Genomic DNA, 17,206 nt, shown 5'->3' on the forward strand with positions numbered 1-17,206 from the left:
TTGGACCAAATTTTAGGCCCATATTTCGGGCTGGGCCCAGTCCTAAGAGGTGGGCCAATTTTTTTTGGGCCCGACCCGAACCCGGCCCGGCCCATGGACAGGTCTACTCAATGGTAAAAAAAATAAATTGTGTGTGAGAAAAAAAAATCCAAAATAAGATAAATAAAGTTAAAATGAGAAATAGAGTCTAAAAAGAAGAAGTAAATGTGACCGTATTTGGGCTTAATGTACCTCCTACTCCACGTAAGTTTATTTTTATTCATTTCGTGAATTTATAATATCTTTTCTTAACAGAAAAGATAATTAACATAATTGAGCCTACATCGAGATGATATTATTGTTGTCGCAATAATAAATAAGATGTGGATTTAAGTGCGTGTGTTTTATCCTTTAATTTATAGATGTGGGGTAAAAAGATTGTCGATTGAACCTTAATTTTATTAAAATTATTGTTATTATAATAATTAGGAGGACATAAGTTTAAACACAATTAAGCATACTTTTTTTTATTTAGTGATTGATTATTAATAAAAGTAACCATTATATAAATATATAAGGAGAATGATATTTAAAAATTATCCACAAAAAATTAATTGTCATTTAACTAAAAACCCTAAAAAAATTTCTATTTTTTTTCTCTTGTTTTTTATTTTTTGTTTTGCTCAGCGGTAGTGTCAGCCTCTAGGCTGGCTATCGCTCGCCTTTTTCCTCTCCCATCAACCCTTTCTTTCTTTCTTTTTCTCATTCACTACACACGTCTTCTCTCTTTTCAGCTTATAGGTCTATTTGTGGGTATCTTTAGTGTCTTCACAAGTTGTGATGGACAGATGACGGTGCCAGTCGTTCGCTAAAACTCCACCAACCACTAGTAGTTTTTTTTGGAAAGTAGGTGGCTCTTCGTCAACTTTTTAATTTTTTCTGGTTTGAGAGTATTTCAGAATAATAAATGATTTCACGTGTCGATTTGGACCCGTGTTGTTTAAGTTTTATATATATTTTTGTTTGTTTTTCTATTTTTTAATAAGTCTTTAGTTTTAGAAGTTTTTGTCTACTCTTATAGCACGTTTTTTAGTTTTACTTATGCATGTAATCTTAGTTTTACAAGTGATTTTATAGATGATTTTGTTGTCATCCTCTCTAATTTGGTGAATGCTCGATTATTTTGTTGATTTTTGCTCGCCGCTTTGGACCATCCGGGCTGATTTCCTTATCGTATTAAGTGCTTGCAATCACTCCAAATATGTCGTGCTTGAATTGTGACAAAGTCAATTGTCAACGTATCATAATGTTCTAATGATGCTGAGGCTAAAGTCTTTTTTATGTTGATGGGCTTGTCCTTCACCATCTACGACAAGTCTTTGCTATTTTTTTCTCTCTGAATTGTATGGTTTCATTCATTGAATGAATTAATCAATTTACCTTTCAAAAAAAATTTATCCATAAAAATTAAAGACAACCACTTATATTTTAAAGTAGATGATAATTATTTCACCCGCAACTCATGCTCTCTCTCCCTCTTTTTTTATTTGGAAAAAATCAAAATGAGAGTTGTTCTGATGTATTCTTTTTATATTTGGTTATCAGTGCTATAGTTATTAGCTTCTATTGTGGTCCGCCCATTTTTTTTTTGAATCCTAAGCTTAAAAAACTCAACGAGTCGCACACTAAGCATAACAATTATATCAAATGATCAATCAAATTTTTATTTAATCTTATAGAATTTTCTATAGAATTTAGAATTGCTCATTTTTTTATGTTCAATCAAAGAATCAAAGAATTTGTTATTTTTTGTTCTATCCCAGAATAGAACGTAAAGACAAGTAAAGTCGTATTTTTATTATTCTTGGTCCATAAATATCCAAATTTTGGTTCCTAATGCCCCATAGATAGTTTGAACTCTGTAAGAGCAATACTCAATTTTCGTTCCAATGGTTTGTAGAGGAACCCTACCTTCTCGGATCCATTCGACATGTGAGATTTCTTTTCCGTCGATACGCCCTGCGATTTGTATTTGAATTCTTTTTGTATCCACTTACTCAGTTAATTCAATAGCCTTTTTCATTGCCTTTCGAAATGAAACTCGATTCTTTAATTGTCCGACTATAAATTCGGCAAAAATATTAAGGTGGCCATAAGGATTTCCAATTCTTATAATATCAATGTTGAATTTTCGGCTTTTTACATATAAATATATTTAGCCATTTAGATACAATCGGGAGACAATTAAACAAAATATAGTTGCTAAGAATCATGATTTCTTTTATTGTTGGTCATAATATAATAGTATAGTAGAGATTCACATATAAGTTTGGCACCAAAATGAAGTTCAATGGTAAAAGATAATAATTTTAATAAATTTTATGAGAGAAAAAAGCCCCCCAAAAAAATAAAATAAATAAAGCTTGAGAGATAAATAGAAGTGATAGTATGTAAACATAAAAATATTAGTATTTTTATAATAACAAAAAAAACTAATATAAATAATATCATCACAAATACATATATATATATATATATTTAAATGTAATCATTTGATATGTTTAAAATACCATATAAAATTGTCGATTGAGTCTTAACTTAATTGACATCGAAATTGTTGTCAGAAGCGCATTTTCCTCCTATCTAAGGGTTGGGAGGGGTTATGAATAGTTGTAGACATTATATAAAAAAAAGTATATATGAAAGAATTTATAATGAGATTAATGTTACAAAATTACACATAAAATACATATATATGGACAAAAGATTATATATAATGAATAATATTTGGAGTATTGTCGAGGCTTGAGATTCATGCTTCATCACAATTGAGTAAAAAAAAAATAGTGGAAGTCATAAATAAACAAAAATAATTTTATTCAAATGTAATTAAATATTAATTATAATTGTTATATTTTTTTAAATTTTAAATTTCGAGTTTAGGGTTTAGAATTTAATGTTTATATCATGTTTTAAATTTATGATTTATGATTTTGAGTCCATATTTAAATAAATTTATTACTATTTATTAATTATTATATTTTTGAGGTTTGAGTATATGGTTTATGATTGAAGGTTAGGACTTATGTCGAATTTGAGCTTTTGAATTTTGGTGTATATTTAAATAAAATTATTAATATTTATTTTTAAGTTTTCTATCATTTTTATATATCACCAATGATAAGGTGTGGTGCTGTTGCTGACAGGCAATGCATGAGAATCTGACAGTACAGCAAATATTTATCCTATATAAAAATACTAATAATTCTTTCCTTATACTTTCAGTTTGATTCTAGCATAATGCCAATAAGTGGTAGCGATTTGAAAAGCAAGTAAAACTTGGTCCCTTCGATGTTTCATTTTCCAACTTTTTAGGGTGAGTTTGGATGGGCGATGCGTTTACCTGCGATTAGTATAAAAACAGTGGTGGCGGTAAGATTAGATACTGTAGCGATACTGTAGCGTGAGACAAAAAGTAAGCTAAACGCACCGCACCGCACCCAATCGCCCATCCAAACTCACTCTTAGACAGGGGCAAATTTAGAACCCCATTTTTAGCGGGGGGCCAAAATTTAATTATAATTTTTCATAGATTAAAATATAAGTTTATTATGTATTAAATTATAATTTCATAATTTTAAAGAGACTAAACAAAAATTATTTCATTTTTATGGAGATTAAAGTGTAATTTTACTATACATATTAATTTATAAAAAGACTGAATTGAAAATTTTTCATTTACTATATATTAATTTATAAATTTTTTATTCATAAAAATACTAAATTGCAAAAAATTCATTTCTACCGCGTCTGAGATTAGAAAGAGGCCAATCAAAGACATTGTGTGGTTACTAATACAAGAAACGAAGTATCCAATGTGCAATTTGTAGTCCTTTTGCCACTTTAAAACAATTATCCCATGTGTACAATTTGGGGAACCGGATCAGACAAAATACACTTGCTAAGAATTGTGATTTCTTATTATCACAAATATGGGGCAAATTACACATAAAAGCCCTATTTTTTTAAAATTTATCGAAATAGGTCCGGTATTTTATTATTTATCAAAATGGGCCATTTTCCCCGAAATCGCGTCCACGTCAGCGCAATGTCAGGGGACGTGTCAGCAAATCGCGTCCTCATAGGCGCGATTTGTGTCCACGTAAGCAAATCGCGCTGACGTGGACGCGATTTGCTGACACGTCCCCTGACATCGCGCTGACGTGGACGCGATTTCGAGAAAAATGGCCCATTTCGGTAAATTTAAAAAAATAGGGCTTTTTTGGTATTTTGCCCAACATCTTAACCAACTAAGCTAAACTAATTAACTGACATATTATAAAAATACTGTTATTATCTTAATTATATTACTTACGTTCTAATAATTTATCGGACCTATTACATACACGTGTCAAATTAGAAAAAATAATACAACAATTCTGTAAAAAAAATCTGGTGTTTACTTCAAATAAATAAGGAAAATAATGATTTGTATGTTTCAAAATTCAATTTTAAACCGAAAAAATTAAAATTTAGAGGCAAAAAAGGATATTTTCGACGAAAACTGTGGCAAACCGCCTTCGGCTGTTTATCAGCGCGTAGATCTCGAAAAGTTATTCGAAATAAAAAAAATCGTCTCAATCGGACAACCGATCTAAAAGTTATGGCCTTTCAAAGTTTTCCAAGCTAAAAAACATAAACTGTTCATGAATTATTGCTTCCACGTCAGCAAATCGCGCTTACGTGGACGCGATTTGTTGCCATGTAAGTAATTGCGCTGATGTGAACGCGATTTGCTGACACATCCCCTGACATCGCGCTGACGTGGACGCGATTTCGGAAAAAATGGCCCATTCCGGTAAATAATAAAATATCGGGCCCATTTCGATAAATTTTAAAAAAATAGGGTTTTTTTTGTGTAATTTACCCACAAATATGACCCGGAAAAAGAAAAAAGAATAAAATGAATGATGAATGTTATAATTTGAGTCAATTAATTATAACAAAATTTTAATCATTACATTTTCATAACTTATTATCCCTTAAACATAGCAGGTTAATTAAAAGGATTTAATTAATTTGGCTAAACTATATTTAAAATATTATTTTGATATTTTTAAAAATTTTCTTAATAATAATTTTACAAAAATAAAAAAGTCAAATCTAAAAATATCATAAAATATTTAAAAAAAATCTTAAAATCCATAAATTATTATTTTTTAAATTATAAAAAATAATTTTGAAAATTTAAAAGAAATCATTAGATTTCAAAAGATAAGAATTGGTCATGTTACATTGTACGAATGAGCACGTGCTTTCTCTTAACACTCGTTGTTGATTGTTTTTAGACGCAGGGATGATTCACACGAGATGTGGGGGTGGTTGCCTCCTTTAGAATTTTCAGATTTTTGAATTTTATATATAAATTAGCATGTATTTTAGATTTGGTCTCCACGTTATATAACATTCGTCTCCTTGACCAAATAATAATAATAATCAAATATTAATGTATGATGGGTCTTGAAAGACTAAACTTCAATGTCCAATATAGACTTTAAAGCCAAATTTCAAAATTAATTGATTTGACCCATACCTATACATAGAAGTCCCCAATTTAAGTGCTTCGTACAAAGCTAGTCGAGGTTGGTCTTGCATCCAGAAAGATAACCTCACAATTGAGCATCACTATCGGTTTGTATGTTTATTGTTGGTATCGATTCATTGCTAACAGAAATGAATTCTCGCTTTAATGATGAGGTAGTAAAGTTACTTGTTCTTAGCTCCACTTTGGATCCACGCGATAATTACAAAGCTTTTCGAGTGGAAGATATTTGCAAGCTTATGAACGTTTTTTATCCGGACGATTTCACAGAGTAAGAAAAACTACACATGAAGATTCAATTGGAGCATTTTCAACTTGATGCTCATTAAAGCATTGAATTGTAAAAAGCTTCTATAGTTGTCGAGTTGTGTCAAGTATTAGTTAAGATAAATTAGTCAAATATTTATCATCTTCTTGATAGAATTATCTGTCTTGTGCTAACTCTTTGCGTGTCTACTGCAGCAATCAAATGATCATTTTTAGCCATGAAAATTGTGAAGACAAGGTTTCGCAACAGAACGGATGATGATTTTCTTTCAACTTACTTGGTGGCACACATTGAAAAATAGATAGCTCGAGAATTTTCAACATACTCTATCATTGATGATTTCAATCTTATAAAAAGCGAAAGATGCAATTTAGATGCCTAGTATTGAGAAATAGGACTACGCCCAAGTTTTTTAATTTAATTTTTAGAATTATAATGATATTTATGAAATTTTCAGTATAATATTAGTTATTCTTTTTTTTTGCATTTTGAAAAAAATATTTTATTTTATATAGTGTGATTTTTAAAAACATTAAATTAATTTGTTTGATAATAAAAAAAACGTACACAAAAAGAATTGACACTTTTTTATATTAAAAAAATATCGTTCGGATTTAAAAGTTTTGCCCCTCTTGGAGTAAAATCTTGGATCCGTCCCTGTTTAGACGATATTGATTTCATTTAAGAGATAAAGTTGGGATATTGTCAGGGACAACACAATTGATGTTAATTGTTTGTCTATTATCTAACAATAAGTCAATTATATTCTTGGAGGTTATCATGTTTTATTTAATATTATTATTTTTAAAAATTATTAAAAATCGTGTCTAAAATAAACTTGAATAAATGCAGATCCAAATTCATCTTAACTTAATCATAATATATTAAGTTTTTTATATTATTATTTTTGAATCTAAATGTAGACATCTATTTACCCTGATTCATTATACACCTGAAATTAAAAAAAATTATTTGTATTTAAAATAACTAATAAAACAATTATTTATCAAAATGATAAGGAATGATTTTTATATTCTTGGTTGGGTTAGTGTTAATAATAATTAAAAAAAAAAGAGTTTTGATGACTCCTTTATAAATATAGGTATTTGACAATGATAGTCATATTTTTATAAATAACAATTTCAAAGTCAATATAATAGAAGTTAATTAAATTGTACCATATTTGAAATAAAAAATTAATCTTAATATAAAATAATTTAATATATTTGATTAATAAATATTAAAAACTAATATATATTGCTTATTTCTCCATCTACAAGGGGGCCTATGATTTTTACCTTCGGTAATCGTACAGCAACCTCTATCTCAGAACTCGAGTGTGATTAGCAAGTGGTTTTCTGTTTCATTGAATCATTTGGATTACTTAAGTCGTCAGATCATTTATTTGTCTTTCCATGCCCTTTCGTCTGTTTTTCTTGCCTTGAAAGCATAAACAGATCAAACTTTTAACCAACTTGCAAAAAGAACAAAACCTCCCATCATTTTGTGTCATTATCTTAAACCAAAATCATAGTTTCTTGGGTACATTTCAGGGACAACAATCTCTTTAAATTCCACAAATATAGCATCAATCAATCCATAGTGAAAAACTTCCACTCCAAAATACTGTAGCTATGGCTGACAATTTCCTATATTTTTGCCTCTTCTGTAGCTTTGTTGTATTAACTCAGTCAGCTCCTGAGGAGGCTCTGGTCACTCAACTCCCTGGCTTTTCTGGCACTTTTCCTTCAAAGCACTACTCTGGGTATTCACTGATTTCAACATTTTCGTTATTAATTTCCATCTTTTTCTTGTTTCCTATAATTTGGGCACCATAAAAGTCTTGGTCAAACTCTTTTCTTTTTTTTTTTGTTCTTGAAGGTATGTGAATGTCGATCAAAATCATGGCAAGAACATGTTTTACTATTTTGTGGAATCTGAAAGGAATCCATCAGAGGATGCACTGGTTCTTTGGCTCAATGGTGGACCTGGATGTTCCAGCTTTGACGGCTTTGTTTACGAGCATGGTATATAGATATATAGTAATATACTGTAGAACATAGACCATAAGTCAATGCAAATACTTCATCTGTTTCACCAGATATTACAACATTTCAGATTTACCTTAGGGTTTACAATAATCTGCTTATTTGGGTTTCTAGACTTTGAAATTATTTACTTGAACAATGAGTGGAGGAAAGGTAAAAGTTCTGCAATTTATTTACTAGGGTATTAGGGATCCCCTGTAGTAACTCAGTTGTTCCTGTTTTGTCAAATTTATAATATTTGCTTTCAATTAACAGGGCCTTTCAATTTTGAAGCAGCAAAGGCAAATGAGAGTTTGCCCCAACTACATCTCAATCCCTATAGTTGGTCCAAGGTTGTAATTTTTCACTTTTGTTTTATAGGACAAAGGGAGATGTTTGATTTGTTTATGTTCGTTTCCCCATTGTGGTAAAGATATCATATTCACAGTTTTCTTTTTCTTTTAGGTCTCTAACATTATATATTTAGATTCTCCGGTCGGTGTTGGGTTTTCGTATTCGAAGAACAAAAGTGATTATGAGACTGGTGATGTACAGACTGCCATTGACACCCATGCATTTTTGCTCAAGGTTATACATCAAATTTATTCATTATTATTGCTCAAGTTCTTTATTAACTGAGATACTTATGCTTTAAGTATCTGTTGTGTATCAGTGGTTTGAACTATACTCTGAGTTCCTTCCAAACCCCTTTTTTATTGCCGGAGAGTCGTATGCTGGTGTATATGTGCCTACTCTATCTTCTGAAGTCGTGAAAGGTACGTACATATATATATTTATATACATCATCTTAGTTTAGACTTTAATAAGTTGAAAGGATAAATCTAAAGTGCAGATATGAATCGTTTACAGGAATTGTTGCTCAGAAAAAGCCTATTCCTAACTTCAAGGTACAAAATTTTCTGGAAACTATTTTGATTGAAGTTTAAGCTTTTAAGCACATGCATTCTAGCTGTAACTTGAATACATCATGCACAGGGATATTTGGTGGGAAATGGAGTTGCAGATGATGAATTCGATGGCAATGCTCTTGTTCCATTTGCCCATGGGATGGGCCTGATCTCAGATGAACTATATGAGGTGCGTGGAGCAGTCCCTGATTTCCATATATCTTATTCTAGTTCCAGTTTCATTTTCCTTCATAACATTATATTTTCCTTTCAATGACCCCTCATGGAAGGTGCCAGTACTAGTTGTAATTACTGGGTCTGAAAATTTGCTAAACTGAAAGTATTTGAACTTCCTGTTCTACTTTTGACCTGAATCTACATTTCCAGATAGTGGCTTTTCTTAGTTTCTGGCATGTTATCCTTTTTCCGGTCCATGGCCCGATATGCTATATACTTTTTACCTCTTTGAACTAGTAGATTTAAGTTTGGTACTAGTAACCAATGCTTGTTACAAATGCATGATGTGATTAAGCAACTGTAGGAACCTAAGTTTTTCATTTTTTTTTCTTTAAAGTTTCCAGATTTGTTATTGGAAGCCTATATATTCTAACTTGTTATAAGTGCTAGGTTGAAAAAAAGGCCATGGTTCTTTTTCCCCAAAAACATAGTTCTGATAGTTCAATCTTATTACATATTTTCAGGAGGTTAACAGTGAGTGCAAGGGTAATTTCTACATTCTACTCAGTGAAACTTGTGAAAGCAAACTGGAAAAGGTTGAGAAGGTAATTGTGCTTTAGTTGCTTATTTACATTGATTAAAGGGAAAGTCCAGATAATCAGCACTTGCATTCTCTTTGGTTTGCTTCTAAACTTTTGACTAATTGCAGAACATAAAGGATTTAAACATATATGACATCCTAGAACCTTGTTACCATGCACCGGAAACGCTTGAGAATACAGATATTAAGATTAGACTACCTTCAAGCTTCCGGAAGCTTGGTGAGACCAACAGGCCTCTTGCTGTAAGGACAAGGATGTTCGGTCGTGCCTGGCCGCTTAGAGCTCCTGTGAGAGATGGAATTGTTCCAACATGGCCACAACTTCTTGATGCCGAAAGTGTTCCATGCACCGTAAGTTCTAACTTATTGTATGTGATGATTGCTTGTTTTTATCTTGTTTCACATCTATTTTGTAGCTTTGCTCTTTTTCTGAGGTCAATAACCTTCAGTTTATAGTTTCGACTTTCATCTGCTTTTTTCTGTCAAGTTCTTAGCTCAGCTATTCCTTTTGTGCATACAACTCGTGTAACTGATTTGTTCTTATTTATTTTGTTATTCGTCTCAAACCATCTTATTGGAATTATATTGATAAATTACATACTCAAAACTTTATATTAATTGTGTAGGATGATACAGTAGCAACACAATGGCTGAATGATCCAGCAGTTAGGAAGGCAATTCATGCTGAAGAGGTAAGCACTCTCGAAGTCATTACTCCATTTTTTAAAATAATATTAATTTTATGATCCTTTGGCACCATAGGAGACTGCAATCGGGAAATGGGAGTTATGCACAGACAAGATCTTGTATGATCACGATGCTGGTAGCATGATCGTGTATCACAAGAATCTTACTTCTGGTGGGTATCGGGCACTCATATACAGGTAAATCTCCTTTTAATGTTGTATAGTATTACAGTTTCTTTCAGAATTTTTTTCTCATCATGGACCCGAAAAGAATTTAAGGACTTTTAGCCTTGGTGCAAGGCATGTTTCACTAATCTTTTCCTAAATGAAAAAAAGATTACCTAAAAGAATGATTCATTGGTCTTGATATGTCGAGTTTGTAACTTGTTATGGATTTGAACTAATCGTCCTGGACATGCTAAGCCAGTGTTAACTTTTTTTATCTGAAGCCGCACTGATCGATTGAATTTCATGATGTTTAATAATGAAATCCGGGTTTTAAGGCAAAATGAGTGCTCTACCAGGTAATGTTTTCTGATAAGTGTATGTATGTAACTTTTGTGGCAGTGGGGATCATGATATGTGTGTTCCATTCACTGGGAGCCAAGCCTGGACGAGATCCATTGGATACGAGATAGTAGATGAATGGAGGCCATGGATGTCCAATGGACAAGTTGCTGGGTAATTTTCAGCCCTTTCTTTCACTTAACATATGCAAAAAGTATTTTACAAACCGATAACCAGAACCGAATCTCATGCTGAATCTGTCACTGCCTAGATTTCCCGTTTTCCTTTCCGAACTAATGCTCGTAATGCTTTATTTTACTTTATAATTGACTTTGTATATATTTTGGAATGCATTTGCAGGTATTTACAAGGTTATGCGAACAACCTGACCTTTTTAACCATAAAGGTATCGACCGCATTGCGGACTTTCTGATAAAATAACAAGGATGAATCTGAATGTAAATGGTCTAAATCGTAAAATTTTCGAATTCCCAGTTTTAATTCAATTTTTTTTTTTGGTATAAATCCAGGGAGCAGGACATACTGTTCCAGAATACAAACCTGAAGAGGCATTAGATTTTTATAGCAGATTCCTTGCCGGGAAAGCTATATGATGCTTGTTTTAGTTCCTCCTAACTGTATGTTGATGATGGCTTATCCAAGGAATTAATTTAATGGAAGAGCAAATTCCTGGATTGCTTGTATCTCTATGAATGAGTTAGTAAGATTTTAATGTTATTTTCTCTTTTATTTAAAAAATAAATAAATTGAATGTTACTTTCTTTGGTCATATTAGGGTCTGTTTGATTGCCAGTAAAATATTTTCCGTAAAATGATTTCTGAAAAATGTTTTACTTTTCTGTAAAATGATTTATTGGAAAATATTTTCTGGTGTTTGATTAAATCTGTGTAAAATATTTTCTGCTGTTTGACAGATTTCCTGAAAATATTTTTCGGAAAAGTTGTTTTTACATATATTAATAAATTTTTATATTTTAAATTATTTTTACATATATTGCAATGATTTATTTATAATAATACTCAATTATTAAGCTACAATATTAATCGTTATAAATTGAAAAAAACTAATATCAAATAAATTATTTATAATTGTGTTAAAAAAACAAGTATTGAATAATTAAAAAATCAAGTTATTGGAAAATCGATGATAGAAGCAGTTTTCTACCGGAAATGAAGGAATGAATGAAGGAGGTGATAGAGAGGAGAACACGGAAAATGTCTTACGGAAATTGAAAGGGTAACACATTTTTCCTAGAATGTAACCCATTTTCCCTTGTTGTGGAGTTCATTTTTCAAATAGAAAATGTTTTCCGCCAATCAAACGCTGGAAAAGTTGGAAATGATTTTCCGGAAAATCAATTCCGTCAATCAAACAGACCCTTATTTTACGTAATATATTTTCTTGCCACTGTCAAAACGTCATCTGCTTCTGTATAAGCATCCTTCCTTGCCACGGGCAGACAAAAAATTCTTTTAAGTTCTAAACAATCCTTATATTATATCTCTTAGTGTAATTTGGTCCTTTTTCTTGAGGATTAAATTTACTATTATGCTTTACACATAAAACACTAAAATAAGTATTTAACAATATAGTTTTACCAGATGAATTATTTAATTCTGACGCGTAGGGATTAATTTATCTATTTTCAATAAAAAAATTAAAATGTGCAAAGTCTATTATAATATTTTTACCCTAGCAAGGCCATGTTGATAATTTGAGGGAATATATCATATTTGCTCATTTTCTTTTGAAAATTTAAATTAAAAAAAAGGTAAAGATATTAATATTTTTAGAAAAATTATTTGATACATCATTGAAAACTTTTAAATTTCACAATTAAATAATTAAATAATTTTTTTTAAAAAAGACATGTAGCAATTTTCTAAAATTACTTGTCGAATAAAAAAAGTATACTACCGAAATAGTAAATATTAACCCATATGTGTAATTTTTGGCCCATGATATTGACGTGTAGTTTCACTTCTATACATTTATTAACGTGCTAAAAAATATGTGTTATATTTTTTTAATTATCAAAGTAGACCATAAAAAGGAGTATAATATCAAAATAAACCTAGATATTAAATTTATGGGTTAAAAATTATATTAACCTTTCTAATAATTTTGCTTAAAATTTATTAAAATATTTTTCCAATTTTCAATTAAGTTAATGTTGAATAAAAAATATTTTAAGTTGATTGAAAGTTAACTTAATTCACATTATTGTATTGTAATAATTAAAACAACACCTGCTTAAATGCGTTTTTATTCTGATTTAGGCATTGGAGATAGAGGTTATCATGGGCCGGGTCGGGCCGGGACCAGACAAAATTTTAGGCCTATTTTCTTGGCCTGGGCCCGAATTCGGCCCAAAATATGAGCTTAAAAAATTGTCTAAGCCCGGCTCAAAAGAAATTTGCTAAGCCCGAGCCTGACCCATATTTGAATAAAAATAAATATATATATTTAATATATAATTTAAATTAAAAGTCTAAAAATATATATTTAATAAAAAACATATTTGATTAAAAATAAAAAATATATATATTTAATATAATTCAGGCCGGGCCCAGGCCAAAAAAGTCTTACTCGAGGCCCGGCCCGTTTTCTAAACTAGTCTCTTTTTCGAACCTATATTTTTAACTAAACTCTCCTATTTTTCGGGCGGGCCATCAGACCCGACTAGATAGCCCAACCCATGATCACCTCTAGGAGAGGAGTTCAATGTAAATACTCACTACTAGTGTCACGTGACACTAGTAGCTAAGCTTTAACCCGTTCCAATATATGGGCTGTGTTGCCGGTTACCCGATCCAACGGAAAGTTTATTTGACAACACCGAAGCTAAAACCACTTCAAAACCCCAGCGGATCAAAGCAAAAGACTGAGAATGGTGATTTTAATAAGGAGACGTTTTTTTGGCACCAAAATATCCCCAAACAGCCATCGGCATAAGCTCCAATGGAGCGTAAAGCAGGTTACCAAATCCAACTTCAGTGATTCACTCCAGGAGTTCAAGTCCCACCTTTCCGCTTCCGAGTTCGTCGCGGTTTCGCTCCAGAACACCGGTTCTTTCTCCGCTCCTTGGAACCGAGTCTCCTCCTTCGACTCGCCGGAAACCGCTTACCTCAAGGTCCGTCGCGCCGCCGAACGCTTCCAGCTCCTCCAGTTCGCCATCTGCCCCTTTACCATATCTGGCTCCAAAGTCACTGCCCACCCGTCAGTTCTCAACCTTTTATTTATATAATGATTCATTTTATCTTTGAAAAAATAATAATATTCAGTTTTAGGATGTAAATTTCTGTTCAAATTTGAAAAACATTCGGTTAATTTGAAATTTTTTCAGGATTATCATTTGTAAATTAAAGGTAATTTGGAAAATTAGAAGTTAAAATTTTAGTTCTGTGGAATTTCAGGATTACATTACGGGGTGAAATTTTAGGTTGAAAGAATTAGCCATTATTTGTAAGAATTAAGTTGCAGCTTTCTTTTTTTTAATTGTCATTGCAGGTATAATTTCCATTTGTTCCCAAGGGATGAATTAAACACTGGGATGCCTTCTTACAGTTTTTCATGCCAAACTTCTTATTTGACAGCTATGGCTCGACAAGGTTTCGATTTTAATGCTTGCATATATGATGGTAAAATCCTATTCTCTTCACTTTTTTAACACTTCCATTACTGATATGATATTTGTGAAACATGATGACAAGTGTCAAAACTTAGTGAAAAGCTTGTGCCTTTTGTGCTTTACTGCATAATTCAAGCGAATTAGAATCAGGATATAAATTCTCTGTGGACTTTTGAGCTAAGCCGAAAGAGTTACTTTGTTCTTTTTATAGGTATATCGTACTTATCGAGAGCACAAGAGTTGGCAGCAAAAGTTCGAATGGCCAATCCAATTAATTTAAATCATGTTGTGGAAGCTTCTTCTTCACCTCCGACTGTTGCTGATACAGTATTTGTAGAAAGGGTTAAATCTCGTATTAAGCATTGGAAAAAGTCCTGCACCGACTCGACAAGCAAAAAGATAGATGGTGAAATATTTTGCATTAGATGTTTGGTTATTTATTATCTTTTCGTTGCTTCCTGTTGTTCAGTGTGTTAACTTTTTTGTTGGCAGATGCTCTTGTAAAATCACTGCAAAAACTTGTCTTAGGGGGTGAACAGTATGGGTCTAGACCATGCATGACAATAGACGTATGCAGTGAACGTCAAGTTCAACTTGCATTAGAGGTAGACTCACCTGATACTAGTTTCAATCCATAATTAAGGGAGTGATGCAAAATTAAATCTCATGTAATGCTGTTATGGAAAGTGGGAATTTTTGGGCTTTTCTTTTGTGAATAATGTCATGAAATTTGTTTATTTGATATAGATGTTGAGAGAGTTCTTTGATGATCTTGTTGCTTTAAAAATCCCAACAAAGGGTGGAGGAACCCAGGCAGTTCGTGTTGTTCTAACAAGTTCAAAAGAAGACAAGAGTCTTCTTGAGGTAGCAAATAAATCTCGATCCTTGATCAGAATTAGTGGTTTGGTTCTTTCTAAACTTTGTAAATGGGGATCTTGATTAACAGAGGGAGCTTCAGAATGCTGAAGAGGAACAAAACAAGAAAATGAGGGGCTTTCGAGAGGTGATCGAATTGGTATCTGCTTCACAGAAACCTGTTGTCTCCCACAATACCCTTAATGGTGTATCTTTATGGCAAAAGTTCCAGTACTTTTAGTCTATATCATTATGTTTATGTTTTTTTATTAATGGTGACCTAAACAATAACTTGTTCCTGCAGATTTCTCTGTTATTCATTCAAAATTCATAGCTCCACTTCCTCTCGATGTGAATGAGTTCCTTAACTCTTTACAATCCATCTTTCCCCATATATTTGATGTTAGCCATATGATGAAGGGAATTGGTCCTCTAGAAAATGTGACCAGCATACCTGCAGCTGTATCTTACCTCAAGAATCGTTTCTTTGCTCCCGTTGAAATGGAACTTTCCCATGGAGGTTAGTAGGTCTCTCTAGTTATGCTATGCAGCTGATTTTCATAAATTTTTACTTTCATTCTTGGCTAACTTGGTAATGTACCAGAACTACCAATCACTAGGTTATTGCTCATGCTTCACATTTATGTCCTTCATACATCATGTTGTGTTTTTCAGCTTTGTTAGATGAAAGCAAGATTCATGGGCGAACTGTTGTAAGAATATGTTATTTATTTGCAAAATTGTGCTCTGTACTGAAGATCACCCCCGGTTCTATCCAGTCTAGTGATGGAAAAGTCCTTGATGGGTATGCAAATGCCTTCAGATCATGTTCTGGAAATTCCGAAGAATCACTTGACGGGGGTATCAGAATTTGGACAAATAGCCCAAGAAAAGTAGATTGCAAGGATTTAGTTTTCTTGTGGGGATTCAGGAACAGGCTGTCTGCTGGAATGCTTAAGAGCCTGCTTCAAGGGTCCCATGATGTTTTCTCTGAAGAATTTGATGTCTGTTTAGTTGATAAGAGCTGTGCCATTCTGGTTTTCTTTCATCCTAATTTATCTCAAGCTTTCCTGGATGTAATGAATAGTGAAGAAATCAGTGGATCATTGAGCGAATTGGTCTCAGAAGGCTTAAGGGCAGCAGATTATGATACATACAAGAGGGCCTGTAGTTTGGGTTTATGGGAGACAGATTTAGCAAGTTCCTTGGACAAAGCCTCTGCAACTCCTGATCGCTTATCTCAAAGTGATCCGGAAACAAAGCCAGCCGAGATTTACTGGTGCAATGACTTAATTATTAACTTGGACGACTTATAAGGTACTGACATTTTCATTTCTCAGGGATATTATCTGTATTTGCAACAGCTGAGCAGTAGGCTTAGAGTTGATATTAGTGTTGGTACTAGTCTGATACCAATCTTTAAGCTGTGATCATTCATCACTCGGAAAATGTTCTTATAGACCAATCACCTGGATTGCTGCAGCATATATCAAGCCGGATTGACCAATATTTGGTTTCATTTAGTATTGTTTTCCTTGTACCTCTGCTAATACTGTGCTAACCTTATGCACATTTGATTTGAGTAATCATCATTTGTCATGTGTTGAACACTTATAAGATTTTGGAAGGCTTTGATAAGAAGGATATATGTAAGAGAGGTCGGAAAAACTTCTTGACAGAAGTTCCCAAGTTCCATGTTGGGAGGAAAGTTTGCTTATACAATGACTATATACGTCATTCATCAATAATTAGTGAGATAATAGTTTCAAATATATATATATTTGGCTCTACTTCGCATTTAACTTTTAAATAATTTCATTTGGATTTTAACGTGATTATTTTTGTTTAATTATCCAAAAGTTTACAAAAGTAATTATCAAAGTTCACATGTAATGTAATACCGTAGCAGATATTAGATTGAAATTAAAAAAAAAAAACCCTAG

At 32.2% G+C, this 17,206-nt stretch overlaps 2 protein-coding genes across 2 annotated transcripts; both read left to right on the forward strand.

The window, feature by feature from the left end:
• The first annotated feature begins 7,128 nt into the window (after window positions 1-7,128).
• LOC107912513 (serine carboxypeptidase-like 20) lies at window positions 7,129-11,545 on the forward strand. The gene is made up of 14 exons (XM_016840722.2): window positions 7,129-7,614; window positions 7,731-7,876; window positions 8,153-8,229; window positions 8,342-8,464; window positions 8,550-8,652; window positions 8,747-8,784; window positions 8,873-8,974; window positions 9,486-9,566; window positions 9,671-9,913; window positions 10,189-10,254; window positions 10,325-10,446; window positions 10,816-10,929; window positions 11,116-11,161; window positions 11,286-11,545. Exons 1-14 carry the CDS (start codon window positions 7,484-7,486, stop codon window positions 11,367-11,369), a joined length of 1,476 nt encoding a protein of 491 aa, XP_016696211.1. The 5' UTR covers window positions 7,129-7,483; the 3' UTR covers window positions 11,370-11,545.
• A 2,036-nt stretch (window positions 11,546-13,581) lies between these two features.
• Window positions 13,582-17,035, forward strand: LOC107912511 (poly(A)-specific ribonuclease PARN-like). Its single transcript, XM_016840720.2, has 8 exons — window positions 13,582-13,996; window positions 14,288-14,418; window positions 14,620-14,814; window positions 14,901-15,013; window positions 15,156-15,272; window positions 15,355-15,469; window positions 15,568-15,783; window positions 15,939-17,035. The coding sequence occupies exons 1-8, from the start codon at window positions 13,668-13,670 to the stop codon at window positions 16,577-16,579; spliced, it is 1,857 nt and encodes a 618-aa protein (XP_016696209.2). The 5' UTR covers window positions 13,582-13,667; the 3' UTR covers window positions 16,580-17,035.
• The last annotated feature ends 171 nt before the right edge of the window (window positions 17,036-17,206 follow it).

The sequence above is a fragment of the Gossypium hirsutum genome, chromosome D11 (assembly GCF_007990345.1).
Source record: "Gossypium hirsutum isolate 1008001.06 chromosome D11, Gossypium_hirsutum_v2.1, whole genome shotgun sequence".
NCBI lineage: Eukaryota > Viridiplantae > Streptophyta > Magnoliopsida > Malvales > Malvaceae > Gossypium > Gossypium hirsutum.

Coding starts and splice junctions, on each gene's coding strand:
- LOC107912513 (XM_016840722.2), top strand. CDS start 7,484: ATGGCTGACAATTTCCTATATTTTTGCCTCTTCTGTAGCTTTGTTGTA. Junction 8,785..8,872: donor AGCCTATTCCTAACTTCAAG/GTACAAAATTTT, acceptor CATCATGCACAG/GGATATTTGGTGGGAAATGG. Junction 9,914..10,188: donor CCGAAAGTGTTCCATGCACC/GTAAGTTCTAAC, acceptor TTAATTGTGTAG/GATGATACAGTAGCAACACA.
- LOC107912511 (XM_016840720.2), top strand. CDS start 13,668: ATGGTGATTTTAATAAGGAGACGTTTTTTTGGCACCAAAATATCCCCA. Junction 13,997..14,287: donor TCCAAAGTCACTGCCCACCC/GTCAGTTCTCAA, acceptor TTGTCATTGCAG/GTATAATTTCCATTTGTTCC. Junction 15,273..15,354: donor AAGACAAGAGTCTTCTTGAG/GTAGCAAATAAA, acceptor CTTGATTAACAG/AGGGAGCTTCAGAATGCTGA.